The sequence below is a fragment of the Nyctereutes procyonoides genome, unplaced genomic scaffold (genome assembly GCF_905146905.1).
Source record: "Nyctereutes procyonoides isolate TBG_1078 unplaced genomic scaffold, NYPRO_anot_genome, whole genome shotgun sequence".
NCBI classification, from domain to species: domain Eukaryota; kingdom Metazoa; phylum Chordata; class Mammalia; order Carnivora; family Canidae; genus Nyctereutes; species Nyctereutes procyonoides.
The window spans coordinates 24,084,424-24,099,270 of record NW_026575121.1 but is presented as its reverse complement, the minus strand read 5'-3'; the positions used below and the strand labels follow the sequence as shown (position 1 = coordinate 24,099,270).

At 33.8% G+C, this 14,847-nt stretch overlaps 1 protein-coding gene across 2 annotated transcripts in view; it reads left to right on the top strand.

Moving 5' to 3' along the window:
• KLHL1 (kelch like family member 1) overlaps positions 1-7,661 on the top strand; it is a 363,304-nt gene extending 355,643 nt beyond the window's left edge. For both annotated transcript variants that reach the window (XM_055336047.1, XM_055336046.1), the window contains 2 exons: positions 512-683; positions 6,597-7,661. In XM_055336047.1, coding sequence (XP_055192022.1) covers positions 512-683; positions 6,597-6,656 — 232 coding nt within the window. In that variant the 3' untranslated portion in view covers positions 6,657-7,661. The remainder of the gene's footprint in view (positions 1-511; positions 684-6,596) is intronic.
• Positions 7,662-14,847: the final 7,186 nt, after the last annotated feature.

Sequence of the window (14,847 nt, the reverse complement as noted above, 5' to 3'; positions counted from 1 at the left end):
CTCAAAGCTGGCCATGCATTTTTATTAACACTTCAGTTCTTTTACATAAATGTCCCTTCCTCTTTCTAATAAATTTAGGCTATACCTTCAGACCTGATTTAAAAGCAACTTCAACGGTGGAGAATTTCATAATTATCCCAGATTTTTCACCATTACTTCTATTTCACTACCATAGCATTTTGCTTATATTTACTTTACAGAACCTTATTTTGCAGTGGAAAACAGTTATTTACATATCTGCCTTCCTTGTGGAAAGAAATCATGAGGTTCATTTTTTTAAGTGACTGTGCATCCATCTAAGAGTCTAGGTGTATTTTTAAAATACATTAAAATTCAGAAAGCCAGACATTGTGGATATTAACTCTTAAACATCTGCTCCAATAATTGAGCTTTTAGAAAAAAAAAAAAGGAGTTTTGTTTTTCATGGTGTGCTTCTGAAAAAGTATCATTCATATAGTAAAAAGCAGAATGTGATTAGAATATGTTATGTCCTATTATCCTTACATTTTAGATATGATCCCAAAACAGACACATGGACCATGGTGGCTCCTTTGAGTATGCCCAGAGATGCTGTTGGAGTCTGTCTCCTTGGTGACAGACTGTATGCCGTTGGTGGCTATGATGGGCAGACTTACCTCAACACTATGGAATCCTACGATCCACAAACAAATGAGTGGACACAGGTAAGTCTGTTGCCAGCATAATTTACTTCAAAAACAAGAATTTATTTCATTTACTTCCTTCTAAACTTCCTTGAACCCAAAATGATTGATTTAGCCCATTGTCATGTTCATTTTGTAAAATGTTAACTATATCACGTTTTTGTGTACTTTTATGTATTCTATACTTTAATAAAATTCATATTAAAAGGTGATATACATCCTTCTTTGGGATTTCAGCTTTATTATGAGTAATAATAAGGGGCAGGAACTGAATTTTAATTAGCTGAAACAAACAAAAACCCAATGTATAATATACTGGTTCACAAAAACCTAACTTTAGAATATTTGGTTTTGGAGTTAACTAGAATAAGAAGATGGAAATCTACATAAAACAACTTTGTGGCTCCTATTTTTGCTTGACTATCTTTATTAGGTCCATTGCTACCTACTGCACAGATTATTTTCCATGGAGTGGAGCTGCTGGAAGCTCTAAATAGTAGTCCCAACAACCATAAACAGAAAAGCAAAAACAAAACAAAACAGAAACAAAACACCTCTTTGTCAATTAAGAAACAAAAACAAAACAGCAAGGCTCTAAATGATCTGTCATGTAGAAAGTACTCACTCTCAGACAATCACTTTGGCCAGGAATATGGAGTGAAATAATTGGCTTCCCTTATGTGAGGTGTTATCTCTTGATACATTGTACACTTAGAGACTCAGGATCATGCTAGGATAAGGCAGCTCCCATTCTGGTCACACAGCTAGAGGACCTGTGTTGTATGTGGGTGCCTGTGGAAAATGAGTGCAGTGCAACTTAATGACAAAGGAAAATACCTCATTCTGTATATCTACTTTGACCTCATTTATAATGGAGGAAACAGATATATTCTCAGACTTGTGTCCTTATATTCAACTTCTTCCTATTTTACTTCTTTCATTTCCAAACGTCTCAATATTTCTATTATTCCTCCACTTTATCAGAAACCTAAAAGCAAGATACCATTCCAACAAACAAATAAACCACTTCCACCAAGGGATGCAGTGAGAGCCCAAAGCCTTATTTAATTGAAGCAGAATAGGAATCTTAATCTCATAATATTCCTCAGTCAATAGAGGGTTCTATATGCCAGTGGGGCAGAGGAAGTCATAGAACTTGACTAAAGTTTATCTGAAGAACTTGAACAGTGATTGAAGTAAATTTCTTTTAGAGATACTTATTTTTAAAGACACATAACTTCCTTGATTGTGCCAGTTTTTATCTTATCTAATCAACCACAATATTGAGATAGGCTGACTCTGAAGTATAAAACTAAATTCCTAATGTCCATACTAATGTGCCTGCCTTATGAATCTTACACTTTCTAAGAGAAAACTCTTTGATTTCAATGAAGATAGATGAATTTGGCCAAAAGTAAAAAAGAAGGCAGAATGAATGAAAGAAGGGGAAGTATTTGGAGAGCTAGGTCATGTGTTTTTCTAAATTTTATTTTAATTGTAAGAAGCATTCTTCATCCATAGAGCAACAAATATAAAAGAAACCTGCACAAATTAACCTGTAATTATTGCACAAATTTGAGAGAATATATTTTAACCTCTTCTGTTTCTGAGTTCTTAGTGTTTACAAAGAAATACTGCATGGATTAATGACTGTGGATTTCCTGAGGAAATGTACTAGTGTAATGACATACATTTTAAATGTGCCACTTTTTTTTTAGATTTTATTTACTTATTTATGAGAGACACAGGGAGAGAGGCAGAGACATAGGCAGAGGGAGAAGCAGGTTCCCTGTGGGGTGTCTGATGCAGAACTTGATCCCTGGACCCACGAAGACACTAAGAGCCTAAGGCAGGTGCTCAACCACTGAGGCATCCAGGAGTCCCTATGTCCATATATTTTCATTATTTATATTTTTAACACTTTCCAGAAACTATCTGCAGACCCACACAAAATCCCTTTGAAAATTTTCAGAATTCTAGCTCCCTAAGAAAGAAATCCCATATGGCTGGATAATGCCTGTCACTTTCTCTCCATTTATACCATAAATGGACAAAACCAACAGGCTATCCTATTTATCATTGGCATTCCCAAATAGGTGAACATATATATTTGTTCATATATACATGTATATTTGTAACACTTCTGAAGTTAGCTAATAGGAAATAATAATGACAGATTTAGGAGAAATTGCCAGATTCGTGTCTTAGATCATTTTATTGAGAACACATACATACATACATACATATATGGTGTGTGTATGTATTTTAATAAATTTAACTTTGTCACTTAACACTGCGTGTAGTTTCTTCTATTTTATTTGAAAAAAAAACAATATGTGTACTTCAAGACATAAAAAAAGAACTTTATTCCATTCCTCTGGTCTGGGTAAAACCACTCTCTCATGTGTTGTCTTGGTACATTGTTATAGTACTGCATCCACCTGCAGCTCTAAAGAAGAATACTGTGTGATTTACTATCATCTCCCCAAAAGACTAACATAGTTATTGGCATGGGTTAAAAGATAATGTAAATATTTCTTAAATTAAGTAGTTGAGAATTACTGTTGCAACTCATTTTGCTCTGCTGTGCACAGGTTTAGTTTTTTTGCAACAAAATAGATATATGGTAGTATCCTCTTATCTGCAGTTTTGCTTTCCATGGTTTCAGTTAACAATGGTCTACTACAGTTTAGAAGCAGGTGACTCTAAAAAAAAAATAAAAAAAAATAAAAAAAAAGAAGCAGGTGACTCTCCTTCTGATGTATTATCAGAAGTTTAGTAGTAGCCTAATGCTATGTCGCAATGCTGACATCTCATTTCATCTCATTATGTATTTTATCATGTAGCATCATCACAAGAAGAGAGGCCACATTCACATAACTTATTACAGTATATTGTTATAATTATTCTATTTTATTATTTGCTATTGTTATTAATCTCTTATGGTACTTGATTTGTAAATTGAACTTTATCCTAGGTATGGATGTATAGGGAAAGAGTATATTAATGGGTTTGGTACCATCCATGGTTTCAGTCATCCACTAAGGGTCTTGAAACATATCCCCCCTTCAAGGAGGCGCTACTGTAGAAGATACTGAGAATAAGTTCTAGGGGAGCCTGATGAGGCATCTACATTCTCCATTTCTTTTTTTCCAATTGGTTCTGTGGCCAACTTTTTAGCTTGTCACTCTAGGGCTGAAGGTATAACTTGAAGGAATAGCATAGCAGATTTCTTTTAAAATATGTATTAAATAAGATGAAGTTAGAGCAAAGGGGAAAGCAGAAAAGCTCTCTTAAATATTTAAAATGTATTTATGTAGAATATATCAAATGCTAAAAATAGCATGATAAATTCCTATGGTAAGAGAAAAACTTAGCATTGTGATAGAAACTAAGTGTGTTGGGTAGAGAAATCTCCCCTCAGGAAATGACATGTAGAATGAGACCTGACAGTGGGTAATAGTTAACCAAATGAGGGGAGTGGTTTGGTTTGAGGAACAAATTTTTAAAGAACTGCAGGAAGAACATGTAACAGGCAAAAAATAAAGTGGTGAGCAAGGCATTTGGAGACAAACTGGGTCCATATTATGCAGGGCCAGAAGCCATGTTATAGAGTCTTGACTTAACTAGATGGCTGAGGGGAGTTAGTGAAGGGTTTTAAGCAGGGAAAGTAAATAATCAGAATTATGTTTTAAAATGATTGCACTTGATATGATATGAAAAATCACTAGGAGCAAGCAAGATTAGCGTCAGAGAAATCTGCTAGGAGGATATTTTACCAATCCACTGAAGGGATGGAAAACTCTTCCCTTCTTCCTTCTAGATAATTTGCTTGGTCTAATAATTAAATTGATCTAAGGCAGATTAATGGGAGAAAAATGTACTTTTGTACATATAAGAACCTCATAAAAATAGGACTCTCAAAGAGGTGGCCAAAGCAGGAAGCTTCATACCTTTTAGACAAAATGATAAATTTGTGATAAACTGACAAGGATTTGAGCTTGTGGCAGAAAATCGCTGAAGAAGTAACAGGTTTTATTGATACAGCTCTTTGGCTCTAAATTCTCTATCTCTGGCGATAAGGATGCCTTCTACCCTCCTGCTACAGGGAGGTTACCTTTCATATAGGAGACTTATCTCCTGCTTTCAGTGGGACTGGGTCAGAGAGTCCCTCCTATCTCAGTCACCTATCAAGTACCTTTAATTCAAAATTATCAATATGCCAAAGTGGCATATCTTGCAGTGGCATACTCGGCTACCCGAGTGGGTATAATCATGTTCAATAGAGAAACACTTGTAAGACTTGATGATTATTCAGATGTAAGGTCGATGAGGCAGAACTAAATTAGGTCATGGATGTACTTTTGGTTTCTATCTTGAGCAACTGAGAGTGGTATCATTACCTGACACTGGTACATGGGAGGAATAGTACATTTCTGGAAAACAGGACAGAGATTCATTTTTACAAACACACTCATGCATGTTTAGAGAGATATGTATGGATGTAGATATAGGCATAAAGTAAAGCAATTCACTCTATACTCTGTCTAGAAACTATGTGCAGGATTTCTCAGTATTGAATGAATATTAGAGGGTATTTGGGAAAATTTTCAAAAATACAACTACCCAATATTCAACTCATACCTATTGAGTGGTGAGGCATGAGCACATATACTTTGTAAAAGTTCCTTAGGTGACTTTTATGTGAAACAACACTCAAAAATCATTGGAAACTAAAAGAGAGACAATGGAAAGTGTGTACATTTTGGAGTCACATACATTGGATATATTGATTTATATATTGTTTCCTGACATTTATTTCATTCTATGTGAATGATATCCTACAACGATAACAATACATGATGGGATTATAAAGGTGATGTGGTGATCCATAAAAATTCTTCTTAAAGCAAATGAATACAAAAATATATGGGAAGTTGCTGGGTTTTTTTTTTCTCTCTCTTTTTACCCTGCAAAGGGATGGCAGATAACAGTAAGCACATTTAAAAGAATTATACAAGTGGTAATTTTCATATTTAGAGAGTGAGACCATGTCTTTTCTCAATTAATAAGATAATATATGTAATATGAGGTGTTATTTTGGTCTTGCCTGTCTTATTTCTTACATTTTATTCACTTTCTTTTCAGTTTGGAATAATACATTGTGATTTCTACCCTACTCTGATATCATATGTGCATAAATTATTCTTAGAGAACTGTAATAAAAATCATTCATATCAAAATGCTCAAATTATTAAAATCTTGGCTTACCTCCATGGAATAAATTTTCATTACAGACTATAAAAATTATTGTTTTTAATATATTTCTAGCCAATTTCATATTCAGGAACTATTTTAAAAATCTCAATTCTCATCTCAATGATTATCATAAGGTGAAATTTTTTAATAAGCACTGTAGCAATTGTAATTATGGCCTATTAAGACAAAATATTGAAGTTACTTCATTGTATATCTCTGTTTAGAATGAATGAATAACACATTTAATTCAGTATAATATCTGGGGAAATAAGTTCAAGATGATTTCAGTAAGTGTAATAGCTATTTCACCTAAAATAGACTCCAAGATACTACTATGAAATATCATCACAAATATGTCCATGCAAACCCAGAAATAAATATTTGCTGGAAACTTTTCTATCTCATCTTTACATCATTAAATATTTAATACTTGTATTAAAAATTCCAAAAATGATTGCAAGTTTTAACAATTTCAATATGCAAATTATTGCTCTTTTGTAAAAGGCATTTTCAATGTTTCCATTTTTATTGAACTACTTGTGACTAAACTGGGAAAATGTAAGCACATATACTTATGATTTTCACACATATGAGTGTTTTAAATATATTACAATTTGTATACTTTTCTATGACAAAAGATTTGTCTTAAATTGTGTTTCATTTTTTTTTCAACAGATGGCTTCTTTGAATATTGGGAGAGCAGGTGCCTGTGTGGTAGTCATCAAGCAACCTTGACTTATTTTTATTTGGAGAGATTTTATTTGCTGGAGTGGTTATTTTTATATCAGAGGGCAAGAATGAGAACTTCCTGAGATGAAAATTCTTCAAGAACAAGGATTTCTGTAGATTTACCTACTGCTGTCAAAAGAGGTAGAAGATCAAAGAATTAATAGGAATCGAAATAAACATCAAACTGCTATGGGAACAATGTCTGGCCGTATATTAGTTCAGGAACGGTTATTGGTAATTTGTTTTGTATTGTAGCATACAATAACTAAAGTTACCAAAGGCTTGTTTTTCTTGAGCAATTAAAAGGAAAGACCAGTATTTGTGACATGGATAATTTCGTGACTACAACTCCATTGTTTTATAGTTTGTGGCAATATCAAAGAGGTCGAAGATACGATATTTAATCTGATAGAATCTGATTGGCTTACTATTTTCCTAATCAGATGTGGTCATTCTAGGAGGCAGAAAGACGTTTTATTAAAACAAACACGTTTCTTCCTCATTTTCTAAACTATGAGGACAATTAGAGAAACAGATTAATGCCTGCTCCTTGCATTCAGAAAACAAACCGTTCTGTTAATCAAAGCTGCATATGTCATCAGTGAGGATGGTTGAATTTTATTGCAACCATATTAGCAATCTGAAGCTGGCAAACACAAAGGATTGTTTTCATTAGGCTTACCACATTGCTTTGCTTTTTAAACACACTGAGCCAAAGAATCAGTACAATTATGGGCTTTTGCCTCATGTTGAGTTCAGTGTAAGCATGGAAGCTAGTTATTCTGAATGTTATATATATCCATTGCATGTTAACGTCCTTTAGAATTTTGTTCATGAAAAGCAGACAAACAAAAAAAATCTTAGGATTTTGGGAGAAAAATCTATGATCCATTCATTTGGAGTGTTAATGATCATTGTTAGAAGGAAGTCAGACTTCTGATCCTCATTTCCCTCTTTTCAAACTTGTTACATTGATATGCACATTATTTTATGCCAAATGTTTGTAATTGTTTAAAGCATAAAGTGGAAGCATTACGCAATGTCCTTAATAGGTTCATGTAAATTTTAAATATAATTAATAAATGATAGAACATTTGCTTTTATCACTGTATCTTTCTTCAATAAATTTTAATTCAAATCTGAGTAAAACACTGACAAGGTAGGCCATTTTTATTGCTTGACTTTTCAAAAAATCAAAAAGTGTAGATCTCTCTTAAAAATGTGTATTTCCTCCTAAATATTAGGCTGATACCAAATGCAGACTTTAGATAATTGCTTTCTTCTGTAGTCACTCATTTGAGGCAGTTAACAATAATTCTTACAAGACACACATCACATAATGAGTGCTGATAATTGTGCAGTAATTAGAAAAGGTAAGAAAATTCCTCTTTTGATTCAGTGTAAACTATGGAACTGATTTTTATTGTTGGATGGAGGAAAATGTTTGAAATCTAATAACCAAGGAAAATATCAATAGTTTGTATCAAAGAAATACTAGGAAATCTAAATTTTCCCAATATATACATGTGATCACATTTATTAGTCACATTTTATGTCAGAAAAATTATGTCACTAGAAGTAAAAGATAGGAGGAAGTATCAATGAACTTTTAAAATTAGGAAGTTACCTGAAACAAATTTGCTGCATTCGGCCAAATCTATACGTAGATCATATTAGCCTACCACTACTGCTTATATTGGTACATCAACTGACCAAATGATGACACTGAAGAGCACTTTGGACAATGAATTGTAAGCCTATATGAGATAGGGTGAATGGATATCATTGTGCCAATTTGCTGAGAAGGAAATTGTCCTTCAAGGTCACATCTAAATAAGTCCCTGCACTTACTATATACCCTGCCATGATTCTAATCCAGGATTTTTGAAATTTGGTTCTCTCAATGATAATTCAGCTATGCTAAAGATCTCCATTTGAAGTAAAACTTCTGCTAAAAACAGGATTCACTATTTGGCTCTTTAATGAATAAGGCCTATTTAAATAAATTAGAGAAAATAGCAACAAGGCGGCCAGTTTCCAAGATATTGTTCAGTATTTTTATTACACTGATATCCCTGGAGTATAACTTATTTTTACAAATAGCACTATGAAATCCTAGAATATCTTCCAAATATTTTCCACTTTAATAATGACTATTAATGAGAACAGGAATATATAATATGCTTCAAAAATATTTATAAAGTGTGCATTCACATCCAATCTCCAAACATTGTAATACTGATTTTTTTATGTTGTACATTAAAAACCAATAAAACACAATCAATCTTATAGTTAAAATAAAATTAAAACGGTGAGGTTTATTAGTTTCCCCTGCATACTGGAACAAGAGACTGAATAAGAACAAAAGCATTAGAGCAATCTCCTGAAAAATATTGGCTACCCAAAGAGTATAAGAAGTTTAAATTATTAATTACATTATGTATGGTTTGAAGAAACCAGCAAGTCTATGCACTAAATAAAAATTTGCAACAGCTAAAACCTGTGATAACAATTCTAAAAAATTAACATTTAATATAGGCAAAAATTTAATATTTAAATATCTATGGTCTTATATTTCTATATTAAAATGTTTATAAAATATTTAAGATTTTGCAGCTTTGGGAAATTCTTTTAAACATGTCCATGTCACTTGTTAAATCTGTATATAGTGTTTTTAGAATTTCAAAAGAGATGAAAATTAAGTATAAATAATTAGAGAAATGATAATTTAAATTAATCTTTTAGGCATGAAGGTGAACAGAATTTGCCCCCAAAATATGCCTCTTTGGCATAAGGATTATCTTGAGCTGCTTGTTTTTTAAGAAACAGCAGATAGAGGAATAGCTCTGAAAACTGTGTATTTAGATACCTACCTTTTCCTAAGGAACACTTACATTTATATGGAAAATCTCTATTTGTAAGAATGTTTCCATCTTTGTAACTGGAAGAGGAGGAGGACTAAAGCTCTAGAAATTTAATGAAGAAGGCAACAACTTAAATCTGCCTAACAAGCTTACCCTTATTTACTGTGCTTTTCTTGACAGCCTCCCAAAACTGGCCCCCACTCCCAACATCTCCTTTTATCTTTTGTTGGTGAAGGTATTTAAGGTGGTGCCTTGGGCCATATTGGAGAGTTAGTTTTCCTGGGTATCACCCATATATACAGGAGGTGTACATGTTATTAAACTTCGGTTTGTTTTTCTCCCATTAATCTCTTTTACTACAGGGGAGTCTCAGCCAAGATCCTAGAAGGGTAGAGGAAAAATTATTTTTCCTCCCCTATAGGCAACTTTATTAATTTGTTTCCTATAAAGGTTTATTTATTTATTTTTTTAATTTATTTATGATAGTCACAGAGAGAGAGAGAGAGAGAGAGAGAGAGAGGCAGAGACACAGGCAGAGGGAGAAACAGGCTCCATGCACCGGGAGCCCGACGTGGGATTCGATCCCGGGTCTCCAGTATCGTGCCCTGGGCCAAAGGCAGGCGCCAAACCACTGCGCCACCCAGGGATCCCTCCTATAAAGGTTTAACAGGACTTCTTCCTATAAATATACCCCACTATTACCCTACTAGATAATTTGAAAAGACACTGAACTGTATCATTTTATGGACCATGATTTCTTTTTTTTTTAAACTTTATTTATTCATGAGAGACACAGAGAGAGAGAGAGAGAGACAGAGACAGAGACAGAGACAGAGACCTAGGTGGATGGGGAAGCAGGCTCCATGCAGGGAGTCCGAGGTGGGACCCGATCCTGGGACTCCAGGATCATGCCTTGAGCGTGAAGGCAGATGCTTAACTGCTGAGCCACCCAGGCATCCCATTTTTTTTTCCTCATGGTTGTCTTATATGGAAAATTGTTATTTTGTGACTATATAAATTTTGTATATTGTTTTTGCATTAAGTTTCTATAATTTGATAGTCACAATAATTACTTTATATATACAGATTTGAATTCAGAAACATATGCATTTATATATTATATACATGGATATAACTGGAATATTTTCAATTTATCATGTTTAGATTTGTGACTTTTAGTAATTGAAATTTTATTGATATTTAACTTTCTTATGCTTGAAAATAAATGAAAAGTAACACAAGTTACTACACACAAAAATATCTATGTATTCAGAATATATGAAAAATGCATTGTGAAAATGAAATCATTTATTTTATATGCTTATTATTTCCATGACCAAGTATCAAACTCTACAGGTGCAGGCACTGGACTCAGTACACATTACTTTCCCCTATGTAGCTCACAGACATGAAAGACAAATAAATACATGATTTCATCATATTTCAATAATGTTGAGAAAAATCTCTTCAGGATACTTTCAGGATCTATGCTATATATCTGAGGGATATCTAACTTTATTTTGTGGATGTGATGCCTGAATCTTTAAGGATGATGTTAAAAGAATACTTCTTCCCTACTTCACTGGTACATGAAGAAATATTTTTTTTTCCCAAGACATTTCTGGTCTTTGATACTATCCATATCTCCTCTAAACAATAGTGAACCTAGTGATAATGTGGCAGATGAGTGATAATGTTGGGAAAATAAACTAAAACAAACAAATAAAAACAAGCAAAAATGTTCTAAACCCAGAAAATCTCCCCACAAAGGTAGTAAGAAAAAAAATTTCTTATTGAATAATCATGAAATCAGGATGTGATATACATCATAGGCAACATAAGACTGTACAGACTGAAAGATACCCCACTCATATATAGCCAAACAATTCATTATCACATATTTTCTTTTCTTTTTTCTTATGATCATTTATTTTCATAAACACTTTCATCTAAGTGTTTGGGTTTTTTTTTTAATTTTTATTTATTTATGATAGTCACACAGAGAGAGAGAAAGGCAGAGACACAGGCAGAGAGAGAAGCAGGCTCCATGCACCGGGAGCCGAACGTAGGATTCGATCCCGGGTCTCCAGGATCTCGCCCTGGGCCAAAGGCAGGCGCCAAACTGCTGTGCCACCCAGGGATCCCGTGTTTGGGTTTTTTTAAGTCCATCTGGAGTAAATATTTTTTTTTAAAGCAGTTAGTTCATATAGAGTGTTATATTAGTTCTAGGTATACAATATTCATCAATATACAATACACATTAGTTCTAGGTGGATTTCCATACATCACCTGGTGCTCATCATGACATGTGCATTCCTGAATCCCTATTAACTTTTTTTAAAAAGATTTATTTATTTATTCACGATAGACATAGAGAGAGAGAGAGAGGCAGAGACACAGGAGGAGGGAGAAGCAGGCTCCATGCCGGGAGCCCGACGTGGGACTCCATCCTGGGACTCCAGGATCGTGCCCCGGGCCAAAGGCCGGCGCCAAACCGCTGAGCCACCCAGGGATCCCCCCCTATTAACTTTTTAACACATCCCCCATTCCCTTCCATATTGCTCTACCCCCTCCTTTCTGGTAACCATCAGTTTGTTCTCTATAATTAAGAGTCTGTTTCTTGATCTTTCTCTCTCTTTTTTTCCCTTTGCTTGGTTGTTTTGTTTCTTAAATTCTATATATGAGTGAAGATGAGGAAGGGTGCTATTTATTAGATTACTCCTAAAACCCAGCAGACAAATAGTAGTTAGCTAGGTGAAATGAGGTATATGATAAGCAGAGAGTTCCAATTATAAGAGGCTGGAATTTTTACAAAGGAAGAAACAAGAGAAAGTAGATCACATGATTATATTATGCCTATTATTTTATAATCTGTCTCAGTCTTACTAAAGACTGGAAAGCAGAGTGGTCCCTAGTTTCATGTAGACAAATTTCTGGCTTATTATCAGAGTGATTCTTACTGACACCAATTCTCTTGAAATGGTAATTTTACTTTGCTTGGGAACTAATCCCCAGCTTGCTTAGAAGGGCAAACCTATTCCTCTGCCTACTGAGGAACTTGTGTTTTCAAAATAAGATGTAGAATTCTTCTATTGATGATAGAGAAAATCAAACCCGCAGCAATGCCTTTTACATTAAAGTAAGAGATAAAATTAAAATGTTTGTATTGTTAAAGGATAAACTGAGGCATATTAAACATTTTAGTGTTAACTAAACAAAAATAGATGCCATTGTGGCAGGGCCAAAGCGGAAATGTTTAAAAGTGATGTAGGAACTAGTTAGGGGTAGACAGGTTTAGGCAGGGAATGATAAGGGAAAAGGCCCAGATCAGGCTCCCAGGAATCTGTGGGACACCGAAAGCCCCCAAAGTCAGGTTCCTATCCCTGCCAAGAAAACAGAGATAAGTCAGTAAAAACAACCTGGCTCCCTAGCTCCAAAATGGTAGGGAGTATCCCCCTTTAATGGCTACTAAAGAATCACAGAAACTCATCAGATCACAAAGAAATACGTCATTAGGTGTTATCAATAGTCCTTGCTCAAACCAAGATGGCACAAGAATCTCAAGGCCATGGGCTACCTGAGTAGACTCACAGAAATCCCAGATACAGAGAAATATTATGGAGGAGATTCAAAAACATCTTTTTTTTAAATTTTATTTATTTATTCATAGAGATGCAGAGAGAGAGGCAGAGACAGAAGCAGGCTCCATGCAGAAAGCCTGATGTGGGACTCAATCCAGGGTCCCCAGGATCACACCCTGGGCTGCAGGCAGCGCTAAACCACTGTGCCACCGGGGCTGCCGGATTCAAAAACATCTTGTTAGTATGATAGATTTACATAGTCCAGCATGTTTGTTCTAAATATCCACTCTGCTATTAACAAGAAATTTACCAAGTTCCCTGGTCAGTTTCCTATATAAAGACAGACCATGAAAGCCCTTAATGGCAACCCTTTTGGAACCCCTCTCACTTCTGAGAGCTTTCTCTGTATCTCTGCTTAAAAAGTCTCTATCATTTTTTGACTCCATGAGACAAAACCAAGCTCTTCCGTATCAAAAGCACTCCACCTAAGGGAGCTAGGGGAAAGACTTACATAAAGGTGCAGAAATGGAGGAAATTACTTGATTGGCTATAGCTTAAAGCTTTGTTGGCTGTTTGGGATTTCACAACCTATAGCCATTTACAGGCTATATTTTGATTTGCTTATGTAGGCCACCACCGTATTAAAACCTCAGTCTAATGGACTCCTTGTTTAACTAATTTAACAGTATTTATAAATTTTAATGTGTTAGAAATTCATCATAATTGACTTAAGATCCTATTAAGTAATATTAAGATTTAAGAAGTAATATTGATTTTAGATTTTAAATTTTATATGGAAGGGTAAAAGAAAATGTGACAAAGTTTATAAACATTTGAATATTAAAAATTAAACCAGTGAATTTATTATTTTAATAAATTTATTAGAGTTGACTAACGTTCTAAAGTTTTCTAAGGATAAGTATTTCACAAACTTAAAACACAAGCATTGTTATTTTTATGAATGTAGATTAAAATGGATGAGTGAATTTAAATAAGCTGAAAATGGGACTGATCTTTTAAGGGAATTTAATATGCTTAAATTTATATAAGCACACATTAATCAAGGGTCCCCTGTTACTACTTCATAGATTTATAACTAAATCACTAAGACTTTGAAAGTTCAATTTAGAAATGCATGGAAAATATTGTTTATTGACAATAATTATTTTTAAAAGTTGGTATTTATTCTATGAAGAAAACAACCACTAATAGTATTTTTCAAATACAAAGCACACTCACTCAAAAACAAAAGTACCGTTTATGTTTATAAAATACTTTCATATGTATTACTAATTCATCATTACTTCAATATTCAAAATAACAGTTTTCAGAATTATACTCTATCCATTATAGAATTAGGAATAGAATTACATAGCACAGCTATGACAATTCATTTTATTAAATACTATTTATGAGAAAATAAGTATTTGCTCACATTGACTCAAATTACCTAACTTGTGGGTACTAGATTACCTGCAATAAAAAATGTAAAGTGTTCTTATTCTATATAGAAAATATTATAGTGACTATAACTTGATATCTTTGTGTAATGTAAGTGTATTTCTATTCTACTGCATTTTTCCCTATCTTAGGACCAATCACCTTTGTTGGTTAAGATATTTGAACATAAATTTGAATAAATATATTTCTCAGTAATAATTCAGACAGTTGACTATGTAGAAATTCACAACTGTCATATCCTTTATGCCTCACGCCCATAAACAAAATTGCTTAAGTCCTTTTAAAAATAAT